The following is a 14750-nucleotide window of genomic DNA, read 5'->3' on the forward strand; positions in this document are numbered from 1 at the left end:
TGGAATATCGTGCCTCGATTCCCAATCCCTTCACAAAAACTCTCCAGAAATGATACAAGAACTGTGCTCCCCGGTCAGAAATCATAACCTTGGGTATTCCATGCAATTTCACTATTTGTGTGCTGAAATGACTAGCTAACTGTTTTGCTGTAAGAATTCCTTTTAAGGCTACAAATTTGTGTCATCTTTGAGATTGCATCTACAACAATTAAGACTGTGTCTACCCCCTGGCAAGATGGTAAATCAGTAATTAAATCTAAAGTGATAGTGTGCCATGGGTAGGGAGGAGTGGGTATTGGCTGTAATAATCCTATAGGGGCTTGCCGTTCTGATTTTCCCTGAGCGCAAATCTCACATGTCTTAACATATTGCTCAATGTCTTTATTCATTTGTGGCCACCAATATTTCCTCTTCACCAAGTCAGCAGTCTTGAGCTCTCCTTTGTGCCCGGCCAAAGGTTCATCATGGCATTCATGTAGTGCTTGATTTTGCAATCTCTGTGTTGGCAAATACAATGCCCCTCCCTTATAAGGCAAATCATTGAGAATTTCCCTTACGTCTTCTTCTTGGACCCACTCTTGCATTGCATCTGGACTTAAGGCTTGGATGATTTGTTCTTTCATATTCAAGGTAGCGGTTGCACAAATTATTTTAGAATCAGGGATAATTGCTTGGGTTTTCACCAGATTCTTTTCTTCCCCAGTTCCCATTCGTGATAAGGCGTCCGCCTTTCCATTTTGAGTTCCAGGTCTGTAGGTTATCACAAAATCATAATCAGCAAAATACAATGACCAACGAAGTTGTCGAGGTGTTAGAGTTCTGGCTGACTTCAAGAATTCTAAATTACGGTGATCAGTAAAGACTGTAACTACATGGTGCGCCCCCATAAGGTAATGTCTCCATTCCTTGAAGGCCTCCTTGATTGCCAGTAACTCTTTTTCCATAATGGTGTAATTTATTTCCGCAGGTGTTAATTTTCTAGATCTGTATGCCACTGGGTGCAATTGACCGGTCTCCTTGTTTCTCTGGGACAACACCTCTCCAACAGCCAGATCAGAAGCATCCGTCTCTACGTAAAAAGGTTCTGTTGGGAGGGGAGGAGCCAAGCTGGCGACCGAGATGGCTGCATAGACGCTCGGCTCCGTGAGCCTTCTCACCCCGCGCATACATCCTGGCAATTATCCTGAGCCGTAACAGCATATTTAAGTAGGCGAAGGGAAACTTTCACTCACCGTTTGCTCCTGAAGCTTTTACGTGCGGCAGACCCGTGGAAATGTCCCCGACTGTTTTGCGGCCTTCATAGAGCTGGGACCGGGGTGTCGAGTGGGATGAGCAGCCGGCCGCGACTGCGACAACAGCGGCCACTGGTGGCGGTGAGGAGTCGGCCGGAGGGCACCGGAGATCTGATGGGCCGATGGCGACAGTGACGACCCAGTCCACCTGGCGGAGTGCCTCGTGTTATGTGCGGTACAGCAGGGTCTAGGGGAGTGCACAATACTTGGCCCCCTTCCAGTGTTTTGTCCGGGCATAACTAATGGCTTCCCCCGGAATTGGCGGGCGGCTCCCAGGGAGCGGCGGAGATTTTGTTTAGCCTTTTGGTGGCCCTTCGCTGGGAAGCCTGCCTTGACTTTCCGGGTCCCCACGGTGAATCCTGTTGCGCCCTAGTGTGGGGCCCGGTCCCGAGGTGAGGTGGAGAAGGGCGAGGCCGGATCAGCTAAGATGGCGGCTGGCACCCTCTTGCGCAGACCACATCCAGGCAGAGAAGCTGCTGTGCGGGAGAGTCCTGGGGTCTGGCGACACGAGAAAGAGCCCACGTCCAAGGATATACTGGCAGCGTTAACAACCCTGCATACGACCCTGATCCGAGACGCCCGGGATCTGGGAAGAAGGATGGCCGCCATTGTTATCCCACCGTTCCACACGGGCATAGTTCGACTTCAAGGAAGCGCCGATGTGCCCGCCTCTGCGTCAGTGATGAGTACTCCAGCTACGCCTATGTTCGTGGAGACGCTGGAAGACCCGGTTCATGGGATCGCCTTGGACAGATCTGTTGTACATGTGAGTGACTCGTCGGGGCACATATCTAATCAGCGGCTGGGGAAACAACGGCGATCTATGGTTTAGGCTGCCCCGGCGACGTTTCAGCGTTTGCCGGATGGTGTGACTCTCTTTCCCTGGCTGGTGAGATTGTGTTCGGACTGGTGGATGTCTTCGGGCCGATACTGACACAGACGGATTTCCGCCATACATATTCGGCTGGGTTTTGGTGGCTGAAGTCCCATGGAGTAACAACACTGCCTGGTCCGCCCGGATCACTTGGACCCTCCACGCTGCTCTGTATGCAGATTGATAAGTGGACGTATGTTGGTACTATTGATAGAAAAGGCCAGGGGTGAGACCGTCTAGGACTTAGTGGACTTATTGTTGGCTGACGGTGATTTGGAGGACACTAGGCGGAGATGTTATTGATTGTGCTATCGGTGGTTAATGTTTTCCATGGCTATTCTGATCTTGCTTTTAGGATGTTTACTGTGCGCGGCGGTGGGGGGGGGGCTGGGTGGCCAGATCGATGGCCCTCCTCCACATTTTTCTTCTTTTTCTTCTTCTTTTTTTCTCTTTCTATATTTCGGGTCTCCTATTTAGGGCGACAGGCACGCTGCTGGGGGGGTGGGGGGGTAGGCCGTAGCCTTCTGCATGTGTGCAGGGTGGGGGGTAGAGGGAAGGGGTTTGTTAATTTGTCCTTTCTTTGTTTCTATGGCCCTTTGTCTTTCTTCCTTTTGGGTGTCGTCGTTTTTCATGTTTCCTACAGTATGTTTCGTTTTGAGGGGTGGGGTGCAGCTTTGCTACGGAACGTGTTTGTTTTTTACATTTATCCTGACTCGTATGCCTTACCCCCAGTATTTCAAACGTGTTTGCACTATTTGCAGATTTCCTGCTTCATGCTTGCTATGGTAGGACCATGTATGACCGTATGGCATTGATTCTGAGTTTTTTCTTTATTGTAAAATGAACCTTCTCGAATCCTGAATCTTGATCAGTACGCTTGAATACAAGTTATATCCTGGACACTTATTAGACCCCGATTTTCGGGCTGCTGTATTTTCTCACATTGATCTGCTGTACTTCTGACTTGACTAGCGGCCGGCCGGGGTGGTTGTAGGCCCATACTTGTATTTGCTTGAAGTACCATAAAGGTTCTCAAAAAAAAAAAAAAAAAAAAAGGTTCTGTTGGATCCGCATGAAGTAGAATAGGTGCTGAGGTGAATTCTCCCTTCAGAGCCTTAAAGGCCGCCTCTGCTTCTTCCGTCCACTCGAAGCGCACTCCTTTCTTCAATAGACGAGTGAGTGGAAGTATTCTTCGTGAGAATTCACTGATGAATCTCCGATAGAAGTTTGCAAAGCCTATAAACGCTTGCACCTCCTTAACACTGGTTGGAGATTTCCACTCAAGTACGGCTTGAATCTTCCGCTTATCCATGTTGATTCCAGTCAGTGAAATCACAAAACCCAAAAATTCCACTTGAGAGACATTGAAGGCACATTTTTCCAGTTTGACAAATAGTATATTCTCTCGAAGTTTCTGTAAAATTCTTCGGACTTGTTCCTGATGTTCATTAGCGTTAGCTGAGTAGATCAATATATCATCAATATATACTATGGCACATTGGTCAATGAATTCGCTAAGAACGTCGTTGATAAAATGTTGGAAGGCTGCTGGAGCATTGCATAACCCATAGGGCATAACTCGATATTCGAATAATCCAAATCGGGTTCTAAAGGCAGTCTTCCACTCGTCGCCTTCTCTTATTCGGATCAAATGATAGGCTCCTCTCAAGTCCAGCTTCGTATACACTTGCGCTCCTTTCACCTGATCCAACAGAACCGAAATGAGAGGAAGCGGGTATCGATTTTTCTTTGGAATTCTGTTGATTGCGCGATAGTCGATAAACATTCGCAATTCTTCTTATTTTTTCTTAGGCACGAAAAACAGAGGCGAGGATACTGGCGATTGAGAGGGTCGAATAAAACCGTTAGCCAAGTATTTGTCAATATACTCTTTCAAATGTTGATGTTCTTTTCGAGTCAGAGCGTAAACTCGACTGCAAGGCATATTGGAGCCTGGTTCAAAATCTATCTTACAATCGTAGATACAATGTGGTGGCAGTTGTTCAGCTTCTAGTTCATTGAACACGTCTTCAAATTCCTGGTATTCAAGTGGTATCTGTTGTGAGTTGATCACACACACCGAAACTTCTGCCGAACATAAGGAATGTGCAGGGTTCCCTTCACTTGTTCCTTCTTTTTCTCTGAAACAATTCCCTTTACAATACGTCGAATTCATTTCAATTGTTCTGGCCCTCCAATTGATGGAGGGGTTGTGCTCGGGAGGCCAAGGGAGTCCTAGTATCAACTGAAACTGGGGGGGCATCAATTAGATTAAAATTAATTTCTTCCTTATGCCCATCTTCTCCGATCATCTGTATCAGTTCAGTGTGACTTACACTGAACTGTGTCCCGTCAACTGCTCTGACTGGCTCGCTTTTAGCCTTGGGAATTGCTCTCAACCCAACTTTACCCGCAAATTTCAAGTCACAAAAATTACCAGTGGCTCCGGAGTCAACCATTACTGCCACTCCCGTCATGGTAACTTGTCGAAATGTTATCGTCATTGACAATATCAGATGCGGTGAAGATGATTGCAGAGTATTTGCCACTTGGTGTTCTTTTGGAGTTGATTCTTGGCTCGCATCCACCGGTCCAACTCCCTCTACAGGTGGTACTGCGAGTTTTCCTTCGGCTTAAATGAACCTTTGGGCTTTTTTGGACAATTTCGCACAAAGTGTCCACTAGAACCACAATACATACATAAATTGCTAGCTCGTCTTTTTTCTTTCTCTTCCTGAGAGAGTGGACCCCTTATGGTTCCTATTTGCTTTGGTTCTGGACTTGGTAATCCTTCTGTGACTTTTCCTGCTTCAGATTTTGCTCTATCAAACAGGGGAACTAGGTTTCTAAACTCTCGTTTTCTTTCCCCCCTTCTTTCTCCTTGACGAAAATCTAATTCCAAAACTAGATCTATAAGAGCTGAAACTTCGGTAGGGCGGTTCGGTATTTGCGCTAATCCCTCTTTTAATTCGTCTCTCAGGCCTCAATAAAAAATTGCTGCCCTTTTACTCTCCGGCCAATCTGTTTCCATTATTAACTTGTTGAACTGGGCCAGGTATGCCACAAGATCTCTGTTACCTTGTTTTAGCTCTAGCAACTCATTATCCACTGCTTGGGAGATCCTCCGCCTATCAAATATCCTTAGAAATTCTTTTTTAAATTCTTCATAATTCTGCAATAGAGGATCATCTCGTGACACCAAGGGCATAGACCACGACGCCGCGTCTCCACTCAAATATGACAAGACGAAGGCTACTTTGGATTGTGCGTCAGGGAAGATAGAAGGGCGACACACGAAATGCAGGGAACATTGTATGATAAATACTTGTGCCTTCTGTGGATCTCCACTGAATCTTTCTGGAGGAGCTAATGGTATGACTGGGGATAAAGAATGTATGACTTGTGTAGTTAACCTATTTCTCCTGTTGATATGCCTCACCCTCTGAGCTAGCTCTGCTGTCTCTTTTCTGGAATTTATGACCTCCTGTCTCAAACTTTGATTTTCTTCTCTGACTGCTACCAATTCCTTCTGTATTGTTTCTAACACTGCTCCCAGAGTCTGCAAATGTATTCCTTCTGCCGTTCTGTTCAGGTGCAAGTTTTAGAACGTGGGCACTTCACTCTGTCGGGGTTCAAACTGGCTTACCAGCAGCTGTCTTCAATTACTTGCACGGGAACAGAAGATGCTTGCTCCCAACTCCCTCTCCAGGATTTCTCAGAGCCAGAGTTAAATCATCACCCTAATTAACCCCAAAGGGGGAAGGGGGATTGGGTAAAATAATAAAGAACAATAGAAGAGACTGGTTCTGGACCTTCGGGTTTTCTCTCTGGCTCTTCTGTCTATCAACGCGTGACCAACTTGCTGAAGATACCTAAGGAAACTAACACATAACAATTATTAAGCTCTCTATCTACTCTAAACTGACCTTTTTCTTTTCTATTGACTTTCTTTTATTGTTAACCTACCCCATGTCCTCTTGTAACCTGCCCTTCTTCTCTTTTCTGATGTATTTCTTGCTTTTCCTTTAGATCTGGAAATGCTACATCTGCAAAATATGTAACTGTTAGTAACAATACGTTTTAACCTATTTACTTTTTCTTCTAAATGTTGTTAACCTACCAGCTGAATTTTTAGTTGTAGTTTTCTATTTATTCCACTAAGAGTTTCTTCTTTTCCGTTATGGTTTAAAATTGTCCATTTAATTTCTTCTTTATCTATTCTCCTATACTAGTAAATAACGTAACAACTAATTCTTCTCTTTTTCTCTTCAGAATATATCTTGAACAGAGTATATACAAGTTGCTAATGGATAGTTCCAACAAACAAGGTAAGTTCTATGAGAGATAATATAACTTAACTTCTGTTTTCTTTCACAGTTTTTTTCTGGGCAACTTAGTAATTGTAACTTGGCTTAAATGTGCTTTTCTTCTCTTTTCCGTCGTCTTCTTTCCACAGGAGCAGCCGCCACAGCTGAGGTGAGGACTCTGGCTTGACCGGTTCATCAAATAACTGGAGTTTCTACCCGTGAAACCTCCGACTCTTCACATCAGAATCTATCGAGTGCTGACATTTAGGTATTACACCCAATTTGGCCTTAAAGAATGAACTTCCGACCAAAATAACTAGGAACTACAAGTATCAAACCTTCCTTGACTAGGGCTTTAGTGAAGTGCACTCTCGCAATAGAGTGCGCGCGTCACCTTAATCTCGCACCGGTGTTTCTCCAAAGACTAGACCGCTGCTTGTCAGGACCGTGGCAGCCATCTTAGAGTTCCGCGATTGCCACAGTTCTTTACAAGTGGAATTCCTCCTTCTTTTTGGCCAGAAGGAGATCATCAGGGAACAAGCAGTGCTGGCCTCAGGCGCAGAGTGACCAACAGTCCTGACAATCGGCATATTGTAGATATTTAATCTCTTTGCCTAAAATAGCAGGAGAATAGGCATTAACATGTTTAAAATTAACTGGGAGATCAGACATAAAAAGATTAAAAAGACAAGGGGCCAAGACACAACCTTGTTTCAATCCAATATTGGTCTCGAGGAGACGAGTTGTGTGTCTTCCATCACCAACTTTGATCTGTACCCATATATTGCAGTATAATAATTTAATCATCTTTAATAAGGTGTTAGATATGCCCCAATTAGTTAACCTCAACCAGAATACATTTTGTGGTACAGAATCAAAGGCAGCTTTTAAGTCAATGAAACAAATATACAACTTTTGTTTCCTATATTTGGCCCTATGTCCCAATGATGTCAATAAAATCAAATTTGTGTTAGTCGATTCTCCCTTTATAAAACCAGTTTGTAAATTTGGGATCAAATCCTTTCTCAGGGCCCATGCTTCCAGTTCTTCCAAAAGACAACTAGCGAATATTTTAGCCTCCACATCCGTTAAGGCAATTAAACGATAATTTGCGGGATTGTATTGAGGACCACTTTTGTATATTGGTTGGATGATACTTCCCTGCCATGATTCGGCAATAGAACCAGTTTTAAGCACATCATTAAAAGATTTCCAAAGGATAGTTCTGCAGTTGGTGTAATAAGCAGGGCAATGCCACCATTTTAAAGATCGCTGAGCGCCCTAGATGTGATAAGGGCAGAGGTGACCAGAATTGAACATCTCTTTGGAGTCTGTCAATCTGTGGAGTAAGCTTATCTCCCAGGCATGTTTGGTATCCTGTGTGACGCATATCCCCAAATATTTGAAGTCTGCTCCCCAGCCACCCTACAGATCTTAGTGTTGGGGACAAAATCGTAGTCTAGTTAGAAAAATGACGGAGTAATAGAAATAACTTCTGTCGCTTGGGTGGAGGGCTCTCCAAGTATCTGTAATCCCCAGCACAGTTATAAATGTAATAAAGAGAAAGCCCAAACCTTTGAGGCGGGTAATCTCAGGAACCACAGAACCAATCACAACACCCAATACAGCGTTGGAAAGGGCAGTTGCAGCAGAAGGACATAGGCTATGCAGACGCCCACTATATACATTTAAAAGGTAAAATAACTGTGCCCGCAAAGTAGTCCCTTGTGGGAGTGTCTGCGTTGTGCTGTGGGCGTGTGCTGGGGCGTGACAAACGCTGGGGGCGTGTGGTACGTTCCGCCCTTCATGCCAAGTCTCATATTGTGTGCGAATCCTACCCTGCTCCCTTTAAATACCCCTGCACCCCATAATCATAACCCACCCTTACTCTTTAAAATACCCCAACACCCTTAAACACTAAACCATCTTAACCCTATAAATATACCCTGTACCTCAAAACCCAAACCTACCCCTGAACCCTAAAAATACCACTGTGCCCCAAAACCCAAACCTAGCCCTGAACCCTAAAAATACCTCTGTACCCCAAAACCCAAACCTACACCTGAACCCTAATACCCCGTACCCCAAAACCCAAACCTAGCTCTGAACCCTTAAAATACCCCTGTACCCCAAAACCCAAACCTAGCCCTGAACCCTTAAAATACCCCTGTACCCCAAAACCCGAACCTATCTCGGAACCCTAAAAATACCCCTGTACCCCAACACCCAAACCTAGCCCTGAACCCTAAAAATAACCCTGTACCCCAAAACCCAAACCTAGCCCTGAACCCTAAAAATAACCCTGTACCCCAAAACCCAAACCTACCCATGAACCCTAAAAATAACCCTGTACCCCAAAACCCAAACCTACCCCTGAACCCTAAAATACCCCTGTACTCCAAAATCCAAATCTAGCCCTGAACCCTAAAAATACCCCTGTACCCCAAAACTCAAACCTAGCCCTGAACCCTTAAAATACCACTGTACCCCCAAACCTACCCCTGAACCCTAAAATACCCCTGTACCCCAAAACCCAAACCTAGCCCTGAACCCTAAAAATACCCCTGTACCCCAAAACCCAAACCTAGCCCTGAACCCTTAAAATACCCCTGTACCCCAAAACCCAAACCTAACACTGAACCCTAAAAATACCCCTATACCCCAAAACCCAAACCTAGCCCTGAACCCTAAAAATACCCTTGTACCCCAAAACTCATACCTATCCCTAAACCCTAAAACTACCCTGTACCCCATAACCCAAAACTATATCTGAACCCTTAAAATACCCAAACACCCCAAAACATATACCTCAGTACAACAAAACATATACCCCTATACCCATATTTACCTTATCCAAACATTTTAAAAAACATGCTTTTATCATTCATGCATTTACAACGAATTTCGTTGTAAATATATGCGTGGTAAAAGCATATAAAATGTATAAAATGTAATGCCATGCGTTATAATGGCATTGCGGAGTCATGGTACTTTCGTAATGAAAGTATGCCGAGTGATGGTATGCGGAAAGAAAGTTGCGGAATAATGGGTGTTTACCCTCCCCCGGTAAGTACATTGGTGGCACGGCGGCACACATCTCCAGCAACATACTCATATTTTTTCACCACCCATTTGAAAAATGCACAGGTCTCTCTCATTGATGGCCAGCACCGACATATACTTTTAGACACACCTCATGTCACAAGTTCTAGAATTGCGAACTTTAGAGCTGGGGAGCTACGTTTGAATCTCGGCATCAGCTCAACATCCTGTGATTTATTTATTTATTTATTTATTTAGAATTTTGTAGAGCGCACAGCTACCTCCGACGGAGGTGTCCCGGCGCTGAAGACATATTCTCAGGAGGGAAGGAGAGGAGTGGGGATGTTTAGATCTGTGAGAATAACCAGGTTTTCAGTTTTTTCCTGAATTGGGGTTCGGACGTCAGGAATCTTAGCTCAGTGGGTAGTTGGTTCCACAGTTTAGAGGTGGCTACTGCCAGGGCCCTTCCCCCAGTGCGAGTGAGGCGAAAGCGGGGGCAGATCATGAGGCGGAGATGATTTGATCTCAGGTTTCTTGGAGCTTGAGAAAATCTCATTCTTTGACGTAGGTAGGATGGGCCTCGGTCATTAAGCGCTCTGAAGGCCAGAGTTAAGGCCTTGAATTGAATACGGAGTTTTATTGGGAGCCAGTGAAGTTTGATTAGGTGGGGTGTGATGGAATGGCGGTAGGAGATATTGCAGACTAACCTGGCTGCCGCGTTCTGGACTTTTTGAAGTTGGTGGATGAGATAGGTGGGGGCGCCTACGTATAGGCTGTTGGCATAATCCAGATGAGCAGTGATGAGGGCATGAACCACAGTTTTACGGGACTCGAGTGGGAGGTAAGGAATGATTTTTTTTATCATTCGGAGTTTCCCGAAACAAGCTGAGGTAACTTTGTTTATTTGAGTTGTGCATGAGAGGGAGGTGTTGAATTGAAAACCAAGGTTGCGGGCGGTTTGAACTGGTTCTGGGGGTGGGGGGTTAAGTTCAGACGGCCACCAGAGATTGGAGGGAATAGGCGATTTTTGATTGAAGAACAGGACCTCGGTTTTGTCAGTATTGAGTTTCAAGTTGTTAGCGGACATCCAGGCTGCGATGTTGAGCATGCAGAGACGAAAGTTGTTAATAGATTTTTCAGTGTGTTCTTTGAAAGCGAACACCAGTTGGGTGTCGTCAGCGTAAAAGGTTACTTTGACGCCCCAGGATTCAACAACTTTAGCCAGAGGTTTGAGCTACACGTTAAAAAGGAGCGGGCTGAGGGCAGAGCCCTGAGGGACGCCCCAGATCAGCTGTTTTTTAGATGAGAGAAAAGGTCCCAGTATCACTTGCTGTGTTCTGTCTGTAAGGAAGGATTTTATCCATTCCAGGGGGGGTCCGCTGATACCAACTTCTTGTAGACGAATCAGAAGTTTGTCGTGTGAAATGGTATCGAATGCAGCGGATAGGTCGAGGAGGACCAACATGGCCTCCTCTCCCTTGTCCGTGCATTCGCGGATCGATTCGGATACCTCGAGAAGCGCCGACTCAGTGCTATAGTCTGGTCTAAAGATAGATGTGAGAAAAAATCCTAGGACATCAGAGAAATTTGTGTGAACAATGAAGCCAAACCAGTGGTCAAAAGGAGTAGTCGAAAAAATTAACAGTTTATATAAAACGTATATTTTTAATCAATATATTAAAAATCATATTATGAATGACCAGGAAGTCAAACCATATGATAGGAATAAAAAATTCATCAGTTATAAACAATTACAGTAAACATATAGCATAAAAACCCATATTCAATACAGTGAGGATTGTATACAAAAACACATATTTAATAACTAAGGTATTGAAAAAGCATAAAAACTCGACGCGCGTTTCGGCAGTGAACCGCCTTCTTCAGGAGACACAGATTAAGTCCTGAAAATGCATTCATAAGAAAAAAATACATATGTTAAAATATTATCCATACATTCATAATTTAATGTCAGTACATCAACAATTATACAGAAGGTGCAAATGACAGAAAACATGATTAACAATATAAAAATCTCAAAACGACATTCCTTAGTACCTAACTGGCCGAAACTATTAATTTGTTCACTCAATGCCAAAGATCGACAGAATGCTATCTAGCGATTGTACAGTATCTGACTAGGAATAAATTGATCATTTAGAAACGCCCCGTCATATAGAAACAGCTGATAACATCTATATGAGCAAACGTATAGTTACTTTAATCAAATATACAAGATTGCATGTTGGCACCTAAGTTGGTAAAGATTGTAGACATATTTAGTAGAGCCACTCCTAATATATGTTAGAAAGATCGTGATATGACATAGCATACAGTAAATGACAATATACTTACAAAAGAGGATGCCCTATCCATACAGTAAAATGATGGAAGGTGAAATCTTCAGATATCTTTAGTGAACGTAATATAATGGTAAGGTGAAGATAATCCTAGTGATGGAAAGACAAATATAAGTGGGGTAGAGCTAGGACACATTTATCCAACGTAGAGCACAATGGGTCAAACACATTGAACAAGACATGTGGATAGCCTTACAAATTTGGAGAGATGATAAATTATGAGGTAAGTCGGGGTTGAAGAGAAATTCTCAGTGTGGATAAGACCGCAGTATACAACATACTTAATTGCTAGATGTTAGCCTGAATGGTAACTATTGGTTAACTGTAGTTATATATTTACCTGATATATATGGTAATACTTTATATGCCGAAAGTGGTGATAAAATCAAACGATGTTTTAATCAGGGGCAGCGAACTCATTCCTGTTCGAAGTGTTGCAATATTTCACTCCCAAGCGCAATCTCACAACTAATGGATAGACGAAAGCAGCGGGAAAAATACAGAAAGAAAAATACCAAAAAAGGCACTGATCAATAATAGGTGTACATCTATATATGGCAGAAGATACACGTTATTCTAACAAAGCATAGTTAGAACACATGGTTCACAAACGCCATGTAAGTACCTGAATTTTTCCAGAGGGAGAGGGCGATGTATGATGAAAAAGGAATTTATCTTTAAAAGGACGATGGAGGCAGTTTCGCTGGTGATTAAAAAAGAGGGGAAAAAAAGAGAGATAGGGGGATGCATGCTTAATAATCGCTAGTGAAGTCTTAACTCTCAAAGAATACAAACATCTCTTAGACTACACAATAATAAAGATTATAAATGTCCCAGTTACCTTCTCAATAAAGTTATGGGATGTAATATGAAGCCTGATGTATGTCAGAAGGTAATGATGCCTTGATGTAAAGACGAAACCGCTACTGAAATGAGAGTCAGGATAGTGAATTAATAAACTGAAATTTCACTATTGGTAAAAAACGCGATAGATTGTAATGTAAAGAATCTAGAGGCACCTAGCGCGACGAGAATCTTACCTTCAATAAGTGAATGATAGGCGAACAGCAAGATGGTGCTGCTCCGACGTTCGTGATGTGGGGGCCAGTCCTCCACGTGAAATAAAGATAAACGCCGGTCTCGCTGGTTGCTCTTTTAAAGTGCTTTGATGGCGCGAAAAAGACGGCAACACTCATGATGCCAATAGATAGAAAAGTAGGACTAGTGCCTTTTGGAAGTCTCCAAAAGGGCGTCCCAATTCAAAATGGCGCGTAAAAATTCTGATTCTCGATCCAGTAATCATAAGTGCGTCCCCATTCAAAAATGGTGCATGAAGGCTGATAATCTTGATGTTAGAAGCACTATTAATAATCCCAGAATAATAAAGATCTAATATGATTAATTAGTATTGATCATGCCTATCATTAGATATATATGTGTAAAACGAACATATATATAGAGACCAACGTAGTGGAAAAATAACTCTCTAAATATACTCGGCAATTACTGGTTCAGAACACTATCTATATATGGTGGCGCACCTAACATCACCAATAATGAGGACAGTCGTAAACTTCTTGAACTTAAAAAGAAATTGACACGCATGGAAGCCCATGGGGAATTTATGTTAGCCTATCTTAAGAATGGCATTATCCCCATGGGCCTTAAAGTACGGAATATTCCAGGCCTTTTTGTTCACCATAGGCCATTCTTAGAGAAATGGAGCCTCATTGCGAACAGGTGCTCTCGAGATCTTATGATCCTCGTTATTGAGACCGCCAAGGAGCTAGCTGCAGACATTAAAAAAGAAATTGATGAGTTAGAGACCAAGCTTAAGAACTCTGGTAGTATAGATGAAGCCATGAGAAAAATTGAAGAGGCTAACAAAGAACTAGAGTCATTTAGTGCATACCTCAATAAACGTAAAAACGACAAATTAACAAAGGATAAACGTTTTTACACATTGGAAGGAACTTACCCATATTTGAGGCAAGATTTCTATAAACAAAATCATTACGTTGACGAAATTAGACCTACTCCTCAAAGAGTCAACAATTTTACGGACTCTTCAGACTCAGAGAATGAGGGACATAATAACTATTACGAGGCAGAGAACAATTACAATCAATATAACGGACCTCGTCCTAAACAGCCTTTTTTGGCCAACAGGGGCCAACGACGAGGCAGACCCAGAGTCCACTTCCAGAATCAATCCAGGGGCAACTTTCAGCAAGCCCATCACCAGCAACAACATCAACACCAACAACACCAACATCAACCACAGGAACCCCAATTCATTCGCGAGACACGCAATCGCCAATATTGGGGACAGGGGATGTAATCCCCATCTTCAATCTGTCCTCCAAAGACATAGACATCCATACTGAGTCATTACTTTCGAAAGGTCTATCATATGTCCCTCATGCACAGGTTAATGTATTTGAATTACAAAAAGATATCATTTCTTTTTTTCGAAAAATCAGATTTAAAAAGTTTTTTTCTTCCTCAACGTTAGACACTAGTAATATAATTCAAGGAACCAGCCAATTATCGTTACCTTCCACCTTTAATCCCTCCCTAGACCAATTAGGACCAGAGGTTGCCAGTTTTGAACTAGTTGTTCTTCAACAACTTGAAAGAGCCCTTCGATTTATACCCAAACCTATTTATAACTTGAGTAGAGAAGAATCAGAAGCCCTCCAAAACCTTAGAAAAGACAACAAGTTGATAGTTAAGAGCTGTGATAAGGGAGGTGGTATCGTCCTGTTAGATAGTGTGAAATATGAACAAAAGATGATAACCATGCTTTCAGATACTGCTACCTACTCTAAGATAAGAACCAATCCCCTTGTTTCAATATCTAAAAAGATACATA

The 14750-nt window shown here is 43.0% G+C and overlaps 1 protein-coding gene across 1 annotated transcript in view; it reads right to left on the reverse strand.

Annotated features, from left to right (window-relative positions):
* Nucleotides 1-14750, reverse strand: part of LCA5L (lebercilin LCA5 like) — an 861785-nt gene that overhangs the window by 157148 nt on the left and 689887 nt on the right. Inside the window, exon 7 of the mRNA XM_086936277.1 lies at nucleotides 325-750. Coding sequence (XP_086792403.1) covers nucleotides 325-750 — 426 coding nt within the window. The remainder of the gene's footprint in view (nucleotides 1-324; nucleotides 751-14750) is intronic.

This window comes from Lissotriton vulgaris, chromosome 8 (genome assembly GCF_964263255.1).
Source record: "Lissotriton vulgaris chromosome 8, aLisVul1.2, whole genome shotgun sequence".
In the NCBI taxonomy this organism is placed as follows: Eukaryota; Metazoa; Chordata; class Amphibia; order Caudata; family Salamandridae; genus Lissotriton; species Lissotriton vulgaris.